At 43.5% G+C, this 19,315-nt stretch overlaps 1 protein-coding gene across 6 annotated transcripts in view; it reads left to right on the top strand.

The window, feature by feature from the left end:
• The first annotated feature begins 7,249 nt into the window (after positions 1-7,249).
• LOC120724509 (serine/threonine-protein kinase BRSK2-like) overlaps positions 7,250-19,315 on the top strand; it is a 141,578-nt gene continuing 129,512 nt past the window's right edge. For 4 of the 6 annotated variants that reach the window (XM_040016725.1, XM_040016728.1, XM_040016726.1 and 1 more), the window contains exon 1: positions 7,250-7,723. In XM_040016725.1, the coding sequence (XP_039872659.1) occupies positions 7,630-7,723 (94 nt within the window). In that variant the 5' untranslated portion in view covers positions 7,250-7,629. The remainder of the gene's footprint in view (positions 7,724-19,315) is intronic. The other 2 variants (XM_040016729.1, XM_040016730.1) reach the window with 1 other exon arrangement.

The following is a 19,315-nucleotide window of genomic DNA, read 5'->3' as shown; positions in this document are numbered from 1 at the left end:
AGACTATAATCTGTTCAACTGCTCCTTTTTAATTCAATTTCAATTTAACGCTGTTTTCATTTTCCTGACTGACTGCAGTGTTTGACCCAGCTGACCATACACTGACTCAGAAGACCCAGGAACTGGTTTGGCCTGCTCTCAGTCGGCTTTCATCCTCTCTGAGTGCTCACTGAGACGTCCTGTTTCTTTCTCTATGAAATACAACAGTGCTGCAAACTGTGCATATGCACCACCGTTAAAGAGTGGAACAGTAGAGGAAGCAGTGTGTTGGCGTGTGGGGTGGATCACGGGGCATTGCTAATGAAATTAAGATTAGGACATTAACAAAAGGAAGAGTGCCCAAATCTATGCAACATGCTGCAAATGCAGAAGAGTACACACACTTACAGAGGACCCATGAAGTAGGAAGTCATGGTGAAGTCACGCAGCAGAACTTTTTCTTTGATTATTGCCATGCTTCACTTTTATTACTCGTTTATTATAGAGCTGAACACTAAATACATAAAACAGCTCATTTAAATGTATTGAGGGGAGCACAGTCTACACTTGTAATCAACACAATGGCTGAGATTTCTGCCTGAATATTTAATGTGCTGACAACAGCAATAAACTGTAACTCCCTGCTAATTTTCTCTGTGAAGTTTTGTTTTATGATTTCTGGGAAAATGTGTGTTTTCCAATTTGGTGGTATCAAAAATGCTTCAGAAAAACAAGCTGATTTGCATTGAACTACAAACGAGTCAGTTTAAACTGACAGGAACGGCTTGCCTATCTTCCAAATATGCAAATGTGCAAAATCGCGATTAACAGTGTTTGTATGCATGGACTGGCAAAGACAATACCAGTTTTAGGACTGCAAAAGCACGAGCCAAGACTTAACTGGTTATAGTTCAAAGGTTTTATTGACACAGATTCGATAGTGGCAAGGGAAACCTGTCAACTGGGCAGCCACTGGGAAACTGGTAAGGAGGTCGCAAGAGGAACACAACAGCGAGAGCCTCTGGTTAAGGTTTCTTTGGCAAGTCAGCACCACGGACAAGCAGGTAAGTCAGAGAGGTGAGTATTGTGCCAGACGTGGGTCCTGCAGGGAGCATTCAACACAGGAATAACTGGAAAACAAGAGAATTGGAGTGATAACACCGAGTAATAAAGCTATGAATTAAATTTAATTTGTTAATTTTTTTTATTTAGAAAGAGGGACAATTAATGAATATTTGTAACAAATGTAAATATGCCATTAGGCTAATTTCCATCTGTACACCCTCTGGCAGGTTGCTGTATGTTTTTACTAACATGCAGCGTATGTTAGTAAAAACATACAGAGACACTATTTACAGCCCATGTAGATAGAGACAAAAACAGTGATCACATCATATTAGAACAAACAATGACAAGAAGAGTAGACAACAGAGGACAATATTCAATTATATTGAACAAATATTACACATGCCCTCATTGTCCTGATATTGCACTGACCCATTACACTAATAGTTGTTTCCCTTTTTGTAATACGTATCAACTTCATTACTATTATTACTAGTAATAACAACAATAAGAAGAATGAAATGCAGTAGTGGTGAATAAACACCGAGTGTGAAAAGAGCAGAAGCACTCACGAGAAGCTCCCAGTACTCTGGGCCTATTACAGCGTAATTACAGGAGGGTTCGGGTCACCTGATCAGGCCTAACACTGAGCTTCACCAAAAAAGGAAAGTTTGAAACCTAAAAGCTGAGACCGTGTTGCTCTCATGATTATCAACCAGGACTTGGTTCCACATCAGAGGAGCCTGATAGCTGTTAGGATAATGAGGCACTATCACATCTTTAAGATACGATGAGGCCTGATTCAGGATTTTGTATGTGAGGAGAATGATTTTAAATTCAGAATTAAACGAGGAGCCAATTAAGAAGCCGATATGGGAGAAAGCATTCTGGATGCTTGTCACACAGCTTTTAGAGTGACCTGACAATAATGAATACAACAGTACCGTCTAGAGGCAATAATTGCTTGAATTAGCTTTTCAGCATCGATCTAAAAATAGACTGTTTCTCATTTTAACAATATTATGCAAATGAATGAAGCCACTCTGCATATTTGAAGGACATGTCCTGATCAACAGCGACTCTGAGACTCTTCACAGTGTTACTGGAGGACAAGGCAATGCCATCTCAAGTAAGTATCTGGTTAGATACCATATTGCTAAGATTTTAAGTAACCTCAATTTTGCCTGAATTTAGAAGTTGGAAATTCGAGACCATCCAGGCTTTTATGCCTTTAAGACATGCATGGATTTTGGTTTGTATGATCTGGCTTCATAAATAGATAAATAAAGCCGGGTATCATCTGCATAGCAATGAAAATGTCTGCTCTGTTTTCTAATAATACCGTCTAAGGCAGGGGTGTTGAACTCCAGGCCTCGAGGGCCGGTGTCCTGCAGGTTTTAGATGTGTCCTTGATCCAACACAGCTGATTTAAATGGCTAAATGACCTCCTCAACATGTCTTGAAGTTCACCAGAGGCCTGGTAATGAACTAATCATTTGATTCAGGTGTGCTGACCCAGGGTGAGATCTAAAACCTGCAGGACGCCGGCACTCGAGGCCTGGAGTTGGACACCCCTGGTCGAAGGGAAGCATTGGTCTCGGCACAGAACTCCGTGGAACTCCATGTCTAACTTTTGTGTGTGACAAAGACCCTGTAAGCTGGAATCTATCAGATAAATATGATTCAGACTCACCGCAGTACAATTCTTTTAATACCAGCAGTGTGTTTTAATATCTGCAGTAAAACATTGTGGTCATCGGTATCAAATGATCCCTGAGGTCCAGCAGGACAAGCACAGAAATGAGACCAATGTCAACGGCCATAAGAAGACCATTAGTAACCTTCACTAGTGCTGTTTCTGAGGTATGATGCACACTAAATCTTGAGGAAAACTCTTCAAATAAACCATTCCATGCAATTATTCCCCGCAGCTTAATTCTGCTGGCTCCAATCAGCTGAGTTTGGAGGATGGAGTTCGGAGTCATGGCATTGGACAGGCTCAGGTTACTGTGTTTTGTAGCAGCAACATATACGCTGTTTTAAACAATATCAGCTGTTGTTTGCTATGTAGAAACTGTCACTGGATTACTTTAACGCTCAGGAAATCTTAATAGGGCTCACTGTATTTCCCTGATGAATATGTCATAAACAGCTGGATCTCCATGGTGATGTTCCTGACTAAAAACAAAAACTGATGAAGTTTCTGTCCTCCTCTCAGCCTCGCAATCCACTCTATCAGTCTGCTGTCAGAGGAGATGTTCTCTCATTTGGCTTCTTTCTTTAAGTGTGTGTGTGTGTGTGTGTGTGTGTGTGTGTGTGTGTGTGTGTGTGTGTGTGTGTGTGTGTGTGTGTGTGTGTGTGTGTGTGTGTGTGTGTGTCTGCATTATCCCGCTCTGTTGGCAAGGCAGCCACAATAGAGCTGACTAATGCAGAAACAGACTGCGGGCTAAGCTTCTTTTTTCAAAGAAGTCTTGAAAAGTGAAGGGTGCATTGTGTGGCCCATTCCCCTAATATTTATACCTCGGCCCTCGGCCTTCGTCCTGCACTGCAGAAAAGCATCACCAATGTCAGGAACACAGAAAACACACCCACTCACACAGAAACATTTGTATATACTCAGCAGGAGGCGAAAATGATTTTTCAGCCCCAGTTTGCACTTAAAGGTAAAAAACTAATTAAAAATCATTCATTGGTCAGACCTGTGTTTTGTATAGCACCTTGACAACTGGGCCTTTTGGCTGTTCCTGTCTGGGCTCTGTGACGTCAAAGGGAAATTAGGATTCAGACGTATTGTATAGCTCACGCAGTTTATCCTATTTCAGACAGCAACACATCAGAGAATGGCTTACTGTTTTTTATAGGAAATCCCAATACAGCTTTGTTGCTTTGCTTTTGAAAGTGAATGCATTTTTTATGTATGTGCTTGTGTGTATGAGAGTGGATGTGGTGGAACACACCTTTGTGAGAGATGTGAGTCTGCTAGCCATGAAAGATGTAAGCTCACATTGAAAAAACGAATACGCAGAGAAATCAAAACCTTTGCTAGCAAAGCTGTAAATGCAACACAGACGTTTTTATTTTTACCAAGCTTTACACGTCCAGGAATGAAGCTAAGCCGTTGTGTGATAGGGGAGCGTTTTGATAAACAAAAGCAGATCATTTTGACTTTTCTCCTCAGCTCTGGATGAAGCCCACGTTTCTCATCTTTGTACATCTTTGAAAGAGTTTATGATTATGGAGGAGCAGACAACAACTCGGTCAATGAAAGGGACTATGACAGGAAGTGATTTATTCATGTAGGTAAGTGCATGCTTGGAAATGGGACAAAATTGGCAGGTGTTACAATCGATGGCTGTCCAAATCTTACAGGGAAAAATGGCGGCTTTTTGAAGCAGATCCAAGATAAAACGACTGAAAGAATCCAGAACTGGAGTTGGTATTTTTGCAGTGTATTGCACACCAGGAGGTGTTCTGTAACTTCATGCTAAAAATGAACCATGTTGTAACTAAAATAATGACCTTAAGGGCAACAGCACTGCATCACAGACAGTTTGTTGCACTTTTGGAGGAGCATGACCCTGAACATGGTGACTCTGGGCTCTGGGCCAAGTGCTAAAGAAATGTTAATGTTTTTAATATATGAAGTTCACATTTTCATTGCTTAATTGTAACATCTGTTCTTACCAACAGTAGTTTAGAAATTCACTAGGCCTCCACGGCAGTCCCAGTTTCTCATGTGGCCCTTGGGAAAATTGCCTGCCCCATCAAGGGCACATCAAATAAAAGAATATCTTTAGTAAGAATGCTGTTCTGGCTCCATGTGGTGATGTGAAGTCACCATGTGCCAACATTATTTTCATTATTATTTTCTCCTGTATGCACGTTAATATATAAGCCAAGTGTATGCCTATAAAGTTTGACTGGGAATGGGCCTGTGACAATAAAAACTTACCTGTTTTAAATGTTTGGATCTTACATGGAAGATCAGATGTCTTTGCACTTCTAGGGCATTTTCACTGTGGTCACTACTGTTTTTAGATCACTGTGTAAAAGTCATGCCGTCTCTCCTTTCTATGACTGATTGATTGAATCTTTATTTTGAACATGTTGAAAAATTACAACAACATAGAATTAAAAACAGATAAACAAACAAAACAAAAGGAAAACGAGCAACCAAAACTACAAATAACTTTCATGTTCAAAAAGGAGCAGGAAGCAGCATGCGCTTATTTAATCCCACCCCCTTTCCAGTAATGTAGTAATCAAAAGGCTACAGAAATACCTCCTTACAATTACATTATATGTTACGTGTATTTTTTTATTTATTTATTAATTATATGTATATCTATCTATCTTTCTATCTTTCTAGCTATCCATCCATGATCCATGATGCATGAAGGGTCTCCTGTAGTGTGCCAAAACATGCTTTCACTTTCATTTTCAGCAAGTTGATGAATTTAAAGAGAGCCTCACCTCTGGGCAGCACGCTAGGTAAACAAGAGAGTCACAGCCTCTGTGCATGACACGATTATTGTAGGGAGATTTCCTCTCTGTGACATAACTCCCATATTGCTATGTTGTAGCAATATGGGAGTTTTGCCACATGAAGAATAGAAGACAAAAAGAAGATATTTGGGGTCAGCTTATCGCAACACCTTATTTGCACTTTTGTTCTCATTGAACAGCCAGTCCTGTTCTCCCATAGACTCACTGCAGGTGATTAGAACGGTGCAGCTTTACCACCACAGCTGTCTGCAGCTGTTAAACAGTGTTACAGCCACCGGGGATCAAAGGGGTGCGATCCTACTGGAAGTGCGCACGGCGGCATGAGTCTATGAGAGGACTTATGACTGATCTGTAGACAAAGGTCTCAACCAACAGCCAGGTCTGATCACAATAAAATGCACCGTCGCTCACTCATCCCTGCCAGTCTTTGTTAGGGACATGGTTTTGACAGTGTGTGTGTGTGTGTGTGTGTGTGTGTGTGTGTGTGTGTGTGTGTGTGTGTGTGTGTGTGTGTGTGTTGGGGGAGGAGGAGGCAGAAGGACAAGTGGGAGGGAAGGTAGGAGGAGGTGGGGGGCCCATCTGCCACTGAGCGTGCTGGGTCAAAAGGCCTTTGTTGTGAAGGAGTGATGAGACAGATAGATGGTCTTTGTCACCAACTGCTGGTTTAATCAAGTGAGAGTGTCCCAGCATGTAACATTTAGTCGTACTCCACCGCCACGCACACAACCACAACCACCCACAGTCAAACATAATGATTCTTCACCTTCAATTAACAACTGAGTGTCTGACAGAACGCAGTGGTTACAGCAGAAATCAATTAAAAGATTACGAAAAGAAAAATGAGATGAACAAGTGCAAAGAACATTTCTGGATGTCTCTGTGCTTCACTATATTTTATTTTGTGCCGTATCTCAGTTATTTATATTTTTTATTTTTTTAAAGGAACTTTTAAACAGTTGCAGCCTTTTATCCCCCACTGTCTCCCTCAAGCCAAATTCAATTGAAAATCCTTGCCATGCCAGATATGTGCGCATGTGCGCTTCATAATTACAGCAGCTGCGTCAAGCGGGAATGGAAGCGGAAGTCAGAACTGCCCTTCAAATTAAAACCAGACACTATAAATGGAATTTTAAAAGAGAAAAAATAATAAATTCAGCAAAACACAGCTTTGCCAGAATAAGAAGAAATAATATTATTTGAATCAGAAGATATTATGATTTCAAAATCATTTTTAAATATCATTTTTGGTTTTTTAGGCTTAAAATGAACCCTTACACTTTAGAATTGAACATGTAATAACAAAAAAATCAACACTGGTGCAGATCTATCCTGCAGTGCTGAATCAGTCCAAGGTTTTTTCATGGAAAATCAAAGGAACTTAAGTTAGTTAGCGCATCTGCGTATTGGTGAAACATGTCATGTACAGTGAGAAACCAAAAGGTTACCATTCCAGGAAAAAGAGTTTCTGAAGAACAAGAAACAAAAGCATCAAAACACCGGAAATGATGCTTTTTTCTCTTTTGTTGCATTTTGTGGACCTTCTTGGTTTATAAATAGGAAAAGAAATTTGCAAATAAGACCATAAAAGCTTATTAAAAAACATTTGATTCATATTTGACATTTTACCTTGTACAGTGGAGCCGGAAGTACTCTCCTGGCATCAGCTGTGACTTGACGCAGGCTGCTGGGGCGCCAGGCAGCAGCAGTAGCTGTCCCGTCATCAGCTCACACCCAACGGGGCTGCAGCGCACCGCTCCTCCGGCGTGAACATCATGACACCCCGATTCAAAACCGCAATCTGAGCCGCACTGAGGGAATCGGCGGAGGACTGTTAGCAACGGACGTGGATACACACACACACACACAAACACACACACTCATGCACATATACATACACATTAACACGCGCACACACAGGATCGCTAATATTGCAGCGGCCACCAGCAGCACAGCACAGACTGGAGCTGTGACCGAGGCGAACTCCACTGCTCCGTGGAATTGCTCTCTTCGCCCCAGAGACGCGTCCCGCTCGGACCCCTGCTAAAGAAATCCCTCCCCGCGAGTCGTTTCACGCCAAAAATGTCTTCTTCGGGCAAGGACGCCAACAGCGGGCATTACGCCAACTATGTGGGACCGTACCGCCTGGAGAAGACGCTGGGCAAAGGACAGACAGGTTAGTGAAAGCTCCCACATCACGCGTGGGTGCTGTGAGGACCGCGCTCGGCGTCACCGCACCTGCCCCGCTGACATCATGCCGGGTGATGCAGTTTTGCGTCCTGCGTGTCCCGAATGCGGGAAATGGGAGGAAACGTGTGCTAGTTGCGGATGTTTCTGGTGGATGCGGGGAGAGAGCTGCTGCTCTCTTCTGATCATAATGGTGGTGGTGATTGTGGTGTTGGTGGCGGTGCGCCTTTAATCCTTGTTGTCAGGCAGAGAGGGCTGATGATGATGATGATGATGGGCCCCTCTGATTTTTCTTGTCTCTAATTCCGTTCCAGCGTCCATCTGTCACATGGGCCCGCTGTGCTGAGGCTGCTCTCTGCAGGAGAGGCAGAGCGGTGATGCTGCACTGTCCGGTCCCTGCTCTCTCTCCCTCACTCTCTCTCTGTCACACACACACATGCCGCAGCTGCAACGCAACACATCCCTGCATTCGCTGGTGCAGCGTAGGTATCATCGGCTTATTGCACTGAGGTCCTGCTGCTCTGTACATAGAATGTGTTCAGTATGGAGAAGAGCAGTGGGTGATGATCACTCTTTGCTCCTGCAAAGTATCATTTTCAGCTGCACGTATGAGTCATTTTGGTGGACTGGACTGTTTCAGGGCTTCGGTGCTTTGGCCATTTTGGAGACTGCAGTTCGAGGCAACGCTGCGAATGATCTGGAAGTGTTTATTATTTAATCTTTAGTTTATAGCTAAAAGAGCCTAAATGGGATGGACACTGAAAATATTGTTCAGGTATCCCCGTCAAGCTGCCAGGTGATGTCATCACAGCCATATTAATGAGACATCAGGCGGAAGGCTGATTTTCATCTGCAGCTCAAAGTCACTGCACTGTGTTGTCACTGCATCAGAATCGCCTCTCAGGTACTGTGACAGTAATGTGGCTGCTCTGGCCTGGTTCCCTGTTTCGGATGCGCCACCATCTGTGATCACATGCGTCTAGAAACTATAAAGGTTCTCCCTCCAGTTCCTGCAGGTAGACCCGATGCACTGCTCAGTTCCCTCAGGGGGGTGAATAATTCATAAGCAGCCAATTAGCTGCTTGCTGGAGTTGGATTGTAACAGCCCCACATTGCTGCTGTATTACTCACAGAATTCTCCTGTTTAGCAGATGGGATAAAGCTGCAAGAGCAATTTGTCACACAAAGCAACCCAGATAATTTGATTTGTTCGTGAACAAAGAACTTGGAGGCGACTAAAGTTCCAAATTTTATATTAGTTCTATTTATAGTAGGAGTCGACTTTGCGTGTAAGAGCTTTCCTTCTATTGAAAGCGGACAACCTCATTCTTTTCCATTCCTTCTCTCTGTGGCACCGGCAGTATAATAGCTGCTGTTCAGCGCGACTAAGAAGGCGTGATGTCATCACATCCTTTCTTGTTGTGATGGCTGTCTTTCAGTGTTGCACATATGCTGAAACAGGATGGGGACGTCTGCTGCCCAGGTATATCAAGGATACTTATAGCCCAAGCGTTCTTGTGGCTCATTTTTCAATCCGCTTGCTCTTATTTTGAAGGTTCTGGATGCTGAGAAGCTTGCTGTTGTCCTATCAGAGGTAGCTACCTCTGTACACCACCTCCATCATCTTGGACTTCAGCTTGGCTCAGCAGTCTTTCTTCTGTTGTGGAGCTCACTGCGAGCTGGAGGAGTCTCTCTCACCAGACCCTGAACTCGCTGAACTCACAGAGGCTGCAGATGGTTGAGTCGGACTTCGTCGCCACGCTGGAGCAGTGGCTGTTTATTGCTCCATTGTTTATTGTCACTCTGCAGTATTACTTAATGATTTATTTAAGGAAGTTCTGGTGCGCCTCCTTTCACATGTGCATGCGCTCTTCCTGCTGCCACAAATAGAATCTAATTATGTGGAAACACTGCTCTTCACAGGCAAAAACAGCACTGAGATGTTCTGCATTTCTGAAGTTTTCTAGACATTACCTGCAAAGCTTCATGTGAAAATGTCCAGCGCAGCAGGACATTAATGTGCCAGCTCCTGGTACAAAGTCTGCACAATGCCCATTCGAGATATTGGAATGGCGAGGATAGCGGCGAGCTGAGTTTACAGCCAGCGGTTGGTGGTTCTGTTCTGCTAAAGCACCACCTCAATCCAAGCAGAGTGTTTCCTGTTGTGACAGCTGAGGGGTGCTACGAGCAAGGTTCAGACAGCACTCTAACCTGATTCTGATGACATTTTTCACAGTTAACATGTGAAAACTTGCAAGAATCTACCCCTCGGGTTATCATGTCACTGACCTCTGAAAGAGGTACGATATCACAGACACATGTCGCCTTCTCTTTTCCTGTGCCATCATCTTCTCTGGCTTAAAAGAGCCACTACCAGTAGTGGTGCTGTCCAGTGCGTACATCAAGTGACCCTGTGAGTGCTTCTCTGTAACTGGATACAGTGGTTGAGTGCATATGCTTGTAGAAATGAAGATTCATGCGAGGAGTGCATGTGTGTGCTGGCGTGGTGAAGCGACAGCACTGCAAGAAAGGCTCTTCGTATAAATCTAAAGTGCTGGTGCTGAGCTGGCAGATGGGGAAGTCCGCACATCATTAAACCTCCTACACAAGTGCAGAACAAGCCCACGCTTTTTGTTAGTCTGTTTGTGTGTGCTTCCCTCTCTGCAGAAGTGGCATACTCGCTGTGCAGAATCGCCATGTATCAGCTTTGTGGTATGATTCTGAAGATTAATTGGAAAGGACAGACGTACAACATAAGATGTGATTGTTTCCAAATAATAAATGAAAGTTTTTGGTGACAATGTAATTATCTAAAGCTTTAAATCAGCACTGTTGTTTCACACCAAGGTGGTCCAGGGTTTGAATCCACACACCAACTGAGCCTCTTCTGTGTGGAGTTTCTATAATCTCCCCAGTTACCTTCAGCAGTCCAGAGACATGCATGCTAGGTTAACTGATTCTAAATTGGCTGTGGGTGTGACTATGAGCATGAGTCCACCCGCATCACTGAGTTGGATAAACTGAAGCAAATGTTTGCATGGCTCTTTATATTTCACATGAGTTTATTTATATCAGGTCAGCTCGTAACAACAGTCGCCTAAAGGCGCTTTATAAGTAACTATTGTAGAGTTATAGCCGTACAGCTGATTATAAGCAAGCACTTGGTGACAGTGGAGCAAAAGAACTCCCTTTGAACAGGAAGTGAATGACAGAAAATGTGCACTCATCTCAAAGTCTCTTCACTTTTCCTTATAAGCGATTAGCCAAAATGGCAAACATCCTGCGATTCCATCCTGTCAAAGTTAGGATTCCCATCTTCATTATCGGAATGTTTTTGGATCGTTGGCCCGGTGAAACAAGGAGTTTGTTCGGAATCACCTCGTGCATCCCGTGGAAACCTGGCGTGGCTGTAGCTCTTGTATACTTTGTGTGTTTTTCTATGTGTATTTGTGTGTATGTGTCCACTGCTGCCAGGACACTTGCTCGTGGTTCAATGAGGGGAAACATGAACAAATAATAATTGAATTGTATTTCCCAGGATGCTCAAAGTGAAGCCTTTTCAGGCAAGATACTTCAGATACATCTAGAACATTCATTTATTCTTTTCTGTAGTTGGTTAGTGGAGGGCTTTCCCTGCTTTAGAGGCGTTTGTTGAAGGCTGTCCACCTGATTGGATGTGTGACACACTTGCCCAGAGCTGCAACAGGATAGCTTTTGTAGAAAGCCATTTATTTAGACATTTTACAGACTCAAACAGCAATCGTTTAACTGAACGGGCCTTTAATCGATTCATAGACAGTAACAGCCGTTGCTGTTGTTTAGTTGCTTGTCCTCTGGGCTGCTTTGCCGTCCTTTCTCATAGATGAGGAAAAACTGTGTTTTCACACTGATATGATGCAAAGTGCGTTGCTGTCTGTGCGACCACAGACACTTCTTTGAACATTTAAAGTCTTTTTTTTTTTCACTTTTGAAGCTCCCACTGTGATGAATGCTTTATTCCTGCACTTCTGGAGTTGGAACAATGCCTTCATGGTGTGTCTGCTGGTCAGAGCTCAGTGGCGAGAGGCTGTGCTGACTCTCAACAATTAGTCAGTCTGTTTTCATGTGTGTGCGGTGAAGTATTTCTCTTCTTACACTGGTTTCCCAGGCTCCACGCAGCGCTCATTTTCCAAGTGTTGGCCAACATTTGGCATGTTGTCATGGTTTCATCGCTCCTCCTGTGACAGTGGCTGTTCGTTTCCTTTTCACTGCAAGACTGAAAGCTGCCAGTCTTTTCTTTCCTCTCTCTACACACACACACTGCATGCATATGTGTGTTTGGTAGCTCACTATCCTGTAAGTGCAGGAGTGACAGCAACAGTTATTTTTATTTGACCATAATGTTAAAATGATTTTCTGTGTACATGTTTCCCAGTTGTGTTATAATGAATGTCATGTGGATGTAAAGCATCCTAAGGACAGTAGTCCCTTGGGCCCTGTGTGTGTGTGTGTGTGTGGGAGTGGGGGTGTAAGAAGCAGGGACAGCCCCACCACAGATGGCTGCCTTTAGGTGGCTGAAATACAGCTTCATTATCAGCAGGTTGCAGGTGGTAACACTCCCATCACTCTCACTGCGTATGGATGCATTTGTGTGTGTGTGTGTGTGTGTGTGCGCATTGTGCTTAGATCATGAGAAATTACTGTGAGTGCTTTTTCTGGGTCTTCACTATATTTTATTAGACTTTGCTTCATTATTCTTTGTTGAATGTAAAACAGCAGAGGTCTATGCTGCCTCGTGTGCATACAGAGGGATGTCTTGATAGAATAATGCTAACAATTCTACACAGCGTTTTACAAAAATAATAAATGCAGTAAAACAGAGTCATGTAGGTGGAGAATTATCTATTAAAATGCACAAAGGAGAATAAAATCCACCACAAGTCGATGCTTATGTATACAATTTAAGAAAAAGCTGGAAGCTTTAAAAGAAAATCTATAAAATCAGCCCCCCAGGATAAACGAGTCCCCCCCTCACCAAAATCCAAAAAACAGGGACTCATGCAGTCTGGCCTCAACACAAACTAAACTGTACAATATTTGTTAATTAGAATGTGTGAGCATAATGTGAACCAGGAGTGATCCTGTTGTCCTCACAGTGCTGCTGGCAGAGTCGTTCTCTGCAGGCAGGATTTAGGATCATCAAAATTACGGCTGGTGTCATGCACCCCTCCTTTTTCTCTTCTTCTTTCTCTACCCCCTCTTTCTCTTCTGTGCATCCTTTTGGCACTTGCTTCCCTTCCCAGCTGAGGGCTCGTTACCATGGTAACCGGAGGAATGCTCTCTTCTGTGGCTGGTTGGCGGTATCCTCACGCTGGATCTCAGCGCCCCTCTGCTCAGCCCTTAAGAGGGGGTGGTGTTACGCCTGAAACATTAAACAATGAGCAAGAGACTACCCCCCATGATCTCTCTCTCTCCTTACATAGCTCACTCTCACGCCTGTGCTCTGTCTTGCTGTCTCTCCCCTCTCTCTCTCTCTCTCTCTCTCAGTTCTTCAGCTCAAGACTGTCTTTGAACTCCTGCTGCTTGAATGAGTCATCACTGGGAGCCAGAACTATTTTCATCTTCCCAGCCCGGCTAATGCCTCTTTGTCTGCCAGATTATCCACAGCTTCATCTCACAAGTTCAGTCTGATTCCCCCCCCCCCCCCACAGAAATAGTAAATTAAACTCGGGCTGTAGTTTCAGGTATTATTGTAACAACACTTGCTGGGAAGTGTTTGTTGCAGCTAAGCTGTCATCAGGTCGCTGTTGGTTCCTTCAGCGCTACATGCTGTACTTAAACCCCTCCCCCTCTCACCTTTACATGGCGGCAGACCAGCATGTGCATAAAGAAGTGCAAAATGCAGTAGACTGTCATACTGAATTAAACATGGGTGCATAAATGAGCTAAATTGCAGATTTCTTTTATGTATCTATTTTTTTGTGTAATTTTTATGGTTGTGCGTTCTGCGGGGACAGAGGACGAGGTTGCGGGGCTCTGGTACATGTGTGATTACTGAAAGTTGATTTCCATGCGGGAGGGAGAGATGTACGTGGAGCGACCACGGTGAAGATAGAAGCAGACGTGTGGACATTGCTTGCAGATGTGTTAAGTGAATTAGTGATGCAAGAAAAGAAAGAGAACAATTTGTAGATCAGATAAAACGGAGACTTTGAAAGCGTGGGAAATCGGAAGAACAAAGTCTGTTTATTACACTGCAGCTCATCGAAAAGATGCTGTTTGTGTGATACAATTAGCTGCCCCACACACACACACACACACACACACACACACACACACACACACACACACACACACACACACACACACACACACACACGGATGCACAAAGACATGCAGTGCTCGTTTGTTCTTGGGCCGCCTTGAGACAGCTCGATGTGATTTAGTTTAGCTTGCTGCCTGTTGGCTGTCAGTCACTATCAGCTGTGCGACTGACTTCAGGTGGATGAAGCTCCGAGTGTAGATCACTGCGAGTGTGACTTCTGCTGGTTTACACTTCATTCCTGATGTTGTGATTTTCACTAAACCGACTCAGCTTTGTCTCCATTAGTCTTTAGTGTTAAATACTTTCTGGAATTTTCTCATCAAGTTTTATCAGGTTTGTTTATTTTCTGTTTCCAAGCGATACTGAATGATAAAAAGTATTTGAGATATTAAAGGTATTAAAGTCCAGACATGAACAGGTTGCACCTGTGCATTTTCTAGCAGATTGCTGTGGTTTCCTGTAGTTTGCAGGGAAGATGGCGTCTTTTACTCTCAGAGCTCGAGTGGAATTTGAAAACACGTTAAGCAAACTAGAAATGGAGCATGTTCACCTCTCTGTTCTTTGTGTATGCAGGCAGACAGCTTTTTGGGACCATAAATTACGCTTCATCTTGGTGATAGCTTTACATGGTAAGCACGCGCTCGGAAAGATGCTTTTTGGTCACCTGTGGAATCATAGTCCATCACAGTATCTTAGACCAGATGATCATGTTCAGACCCCAGAAACATTCACTTGTAATTGTAAAGGTGAACCTTCTTGTTAGTTACCACAGCGAGATGGATAATTAGATCAAATTTCTGTTATTTTTCACTTAATTCTTTAAGGTCTTTAAAGTCGGAGATGTGCTTTTTAACTTTCTGCTGCTTCCCTTCAGCCTCCAGCTTCAATGCAACTAGGGCTGCCACAAACGATTATTTTGATAGTCGACTAGTCACCGATTATTTTTGCGATTAGTCGACTAATCAGATCATGCATAAAACGTACAGCTTATTGCACCAGCAGCATCTGCTCTTATATAACTATCATTAGCTTACAGCTTTAAGTGTTTAAGGTATGTGCTAACTAAAAATAAAGACAAGATGATAGTTTATTAAATTTTAATGAAATTTGCAGATTGTTTCGGTGAAGTTTAATAAACTCCTTGCTATCTAAAATATAACAGGACACCGGAGTATATTCTCGAGCATCTCACACTTCTGATAATCAGCTGTCTTCTTGACGTTAATTCAGCTGTGCAAAAACTATAACTTTAATGTCAGCCAAACCGATTTACTCAGGAACAAATAAAATGCTAAAAAAAGCCAAATAATGACATTTTGAAGTTATCTAAGTGACTTATATATATTTAACCTGAGTAGCGAAAGACGGCGGTGGGTTTGAAAACGATTTGCCGGGAGTCCGGTGCTCTCACAGGCTCTAGCGAGCCTTGCCCCCGGCTCGCTATCGACCTGGTGGGTAACAGACGTCTCCGAAAACGTCGGCGCGCTTTTGAAAATATGCGGTGTCTTGATAAACTGAGCAGATATTTGAGGTTTACACAGCTACATTCTCCCTGAAAATATGTTAAACGTTTATTTTGTGACCCAGAAAGAATAATAAGAGTAACATTAAAACTAACTAGCTGCCGCCATTGTTGTAAACTGAGCTGGGCTGCGCTATGAATTCTGGGACACAGCTTCTTCTTCTTCGGGGTTTAACGGCAGCTGGCATCCTTGTCCATGCAGTGCTGCCATCTTCTGTTTCAGTCCGTTATTACACTCTTAAATCCTGCTACTTATTCCTGCATCTTTTGTGATCTTACAAATCTTCAAACGACGTGTCGACTAGTAAATCAGTCGTCGACGACTTTGATAGTCGACGTAATCGTGACTAGTCGACTAATCATGGCAGCCCTAAATGCAACAGCAAGTTTTTAGATGATAGAAGTTAGTACCAGGATACTTTAATGAAATATGTTCTTGACAGCTTGATGTTACAGATGATCTACGTAAAGGTGTGCTCAGATTAGATCGCCCCACAAATGACCATCATTCATCCTCATCCATCTGACTGGCTGTTTCTAAGGTTTCTCAGGGTGTAAACGTGTTTTGATGAATGTGGTTGAACCACTAAAGCTGGTGTGAACCGCAGAGCAGAAAGTAATAGTTTTTGATCTTGAACCTTGTGTTGGAGCTTTTAGCCTGTTGTATTTGGGGTTTTTTTTACGTGGCTGTTTTCACCTCCTGGCTCTCCTTTCTAAACCGGTCCTGGCTGTCAGCTGTAGACAGAAACTCTCTTTCTTTATATTTGTAGCTAGAGGAGTGATTGGGGCCTCCTCTGCTCTGCTCCATTACCTCTGCTGTATTACAGACCCATGTCCTGTTTGTCTCTGGTCAACTCCTGCAGAGTGTTTGCAAAGCCAGATAATTGTCCTTAAATTGCTGCTGATTGTGTCATTGTCAGCTTTAAATATACAACACATTTGTGCACCAGACAAGTTGATACGTTCATGTCTACATGTTGTTGAAAGTGGACCACGTTGCCACCTGCCATGATGGTTCCACCTGCCTGCAGAGTACACTATCGAGCTCATGTGACAAAGTCTTGATGATGTCTGCCATCGACGCTATTGATCCTAATCATCAACATGATGACGTTGGAGCACCTGTTGTGATTAGAGATGGTGAACCTTTGCTGTACAGCATGAAAGGTAGTGAAGCAGAGGTGCTGCTAGCTATTTGACACTGTCGGTGCAGATGTGAACCAAAGAGAGAAGCCGCGTCTCGCCTCTAAACATTAAAAGCTTTCAAATTAAAATCTGTGGGTTGATTTCTTTTTTTAATCATTTCATTTATTAATTAAACATTTTCCATGACTCTAATTTAGGGTTTTTATTTACATTTAAAGTTTTTTGTTTCTTTTTGTAACTAAAGAAACTGATTACAGAGGTGAATAATTTTTCTAAAGTAATTCAAACAGCAGCCGAGCCGTCCCCTACACGGCTTATTTTGTCCTTTAGCTTGGCATTCAGGACACATGAGACTGCAAAGAATGAAGTGGCTGCGTGGATGCCCTGGCACCCACACAGCCCTTTCTGAGGGACTCGCCTGTGTCTCCTACAGGCAATAAGAGGCAAAGGGCAGGTCCCGTGCCTCAGTCTCCCCACGAACTACTTGGTGCCCAGAGAAGGTGCTGATTAGTCAAGATGCTGAGGAGAGACCACACAAGAGAGCTTCCATCATTCACTGGTGTTTGGTGACTGTTCAGGAGAAACACTTCTCAGTTTTATGTATTTAGAGTCAAGTGGCACCAACAGCCTCCTCAAGGCAAAAGCATTAAAGAGAAAACCCTGTGAGAGCTGCTTGGCGACAGTGGCAAGGAAGAACTCCATTTTAACAGGAAGAGACCTTCCACCATACTTGGGGAGGGGCAGCCATGTGCTGTAGTCGTGACATTTCCGTGGAGTTCAGTTTGTTAATCATGGTCCCCAGTAGAATGAAAATGGGTAGCTTTGTCTCTCTATTGTGTGAGTCTTCACTGTCCCATTGTTTCTGAGTTAGATCCACTCTTACGTGTCATTTCTGGTTTCAAAACATCCAGATCCTGATGGTACTCAGCTCAAGGCTCAACATTTCACTAACCAGTGGGTGATGTCACAGTGGTTAATAGAACGTCAAATTGCAGAAAAACATAATACCGCAGTTCTGTTTTTTCCAGTTCCTGCAGCTCTCATGCCTTAGCTTAATAATAACTGAAGCACCCGACTGAAATCCAAACCTACACAGGTTTTTCCAGCAGAGGTAGCACACAGCCTCACACAGAGCTGCTCATTCACGTAGCTGAAGGTGGCCACCAGGCATATCTGCAATCTCCTCTTTTAATCCACTCCCACTTCCTTACACGCCTGATAGCCCGACTTCACCTGCTGTCATATTGAACAGAGACCAATTTAAGGCCTTCATCAATAGCTGGTAATCGAACAGGAATAGCCTATGGCTCCAGATAAGCCCCTTAAGGTCCCGCTGACCTCTTTCTTCAGCCAAAAACTTAATGAAATTGAGCATAAATTCTCCCCCTCTTCTTAAAACTCTTTCATCCTGTTCCAAAAGCAATCTGGACTTTCCCCCTGAGTCAGCACTTTGAGCGTCCAGGAGTGAAGCAGGGGAAATTACCATTTGAAGAGCGGCTTTACTTCCTTCTCTCTCTGATCCAGCCTTGCGCGCACGCTTGGGCCTCACTTCATTTTGCAGCAATATGAACTTTCCGGTATCTCATATTAGATAAATAAACTCTCTTCCACTCTGTTTCCTAAAACCCCTGACTAGTGCATGATGGAATGACCAAGTGCTTCTGGTACCAAGCGATTTCACGGCAAAGAGGACACAGTCATGGTTGGAAGGTCCTGTTAGGCATCAAACCTTAATGAGGTTTTTGCTCTTTGCTCATTAGCATTACCTAAGCGCATCAGGGACAGGCTGCGGCCGCTTGTTGCTGTTTCATATCCTTTTTGCTGTAGCCAGCTGTGCAGATGGTCAAGAATCTGGGAGAGGTCCTATCTGACTTTCACTCGGCATCTAGTCCACCCAGATGGCTCGTAAGCGGTGGCGCGTGCAGATGAGATGCGTCCCCTGGAACTCACTGCCTGCAGTCACAGTGAAACATCCAATCATGTGGCATAATCAGATTAGGGGGCGTGAGAAACCCCACTATACTCACTTTACGGGTAGCACTGGCAGGGTGATCCCAGGATTATGTGTGTGCCTGCGACTGTGACAGTCTGGAGGTAAGAAAAGTCATACATCTGAATAGAAACTCTTCCTCAACCCTTTCTGATATACACTAAAGCAAACGCACATCCTATCACACAGTAGTAGAAGTAGTACACTGGCTCTACACTGTGTGTCTGCACATCCATGTGTGTGTTCGTGTGTGTTGTTTTGCAGCATTTTAAGGGCCTGCTGCACTTCTGTGACTTGCATTGGGGCATTAGGACTGCTGGGGCGTAGTGCTGCATTACAGCAAAGGCTGGCCGCAGCCTCTCTGCAGTAAACGCACAGACAGGGTGCAGCCAATAAGAAAGTCACCCAACTGGTTTGAAGCCACTCAACAGTGTCCTATGAATCATTCGAGCATAAAAAGGCTCCGAACTCGAAGGATGAATCAGTGCTGTGTCTGCACGTATCAGACAATCTGCCAAAGAACATATTTGACATTTTAAAGGCACTTTAGTAGCTGCTTACAATAACTTACAGTAGGTGACTTTCTTAAGGGGATTGTTTAAGAATAAAGGCAACACAG

This window comes from Simochromis diagramma, unplaced genomic scaffold, assembly GCF_900408965.1.
Source record: "Simochromis diagramma unplaced genomic scaffold, fSimDia1.1 OVJJ01000692.1, whole genome shotgun sequence".
Taxonomy (NCBI): Eukaryota; Metazoa; Chordata; class Actinopteri; order Cichliformes; family Cichlidae; genus Simochromis; species Simochromis diagramma.
This window is presented reverse-complemented; position numbering and strand designations above follow the sequence as displayed.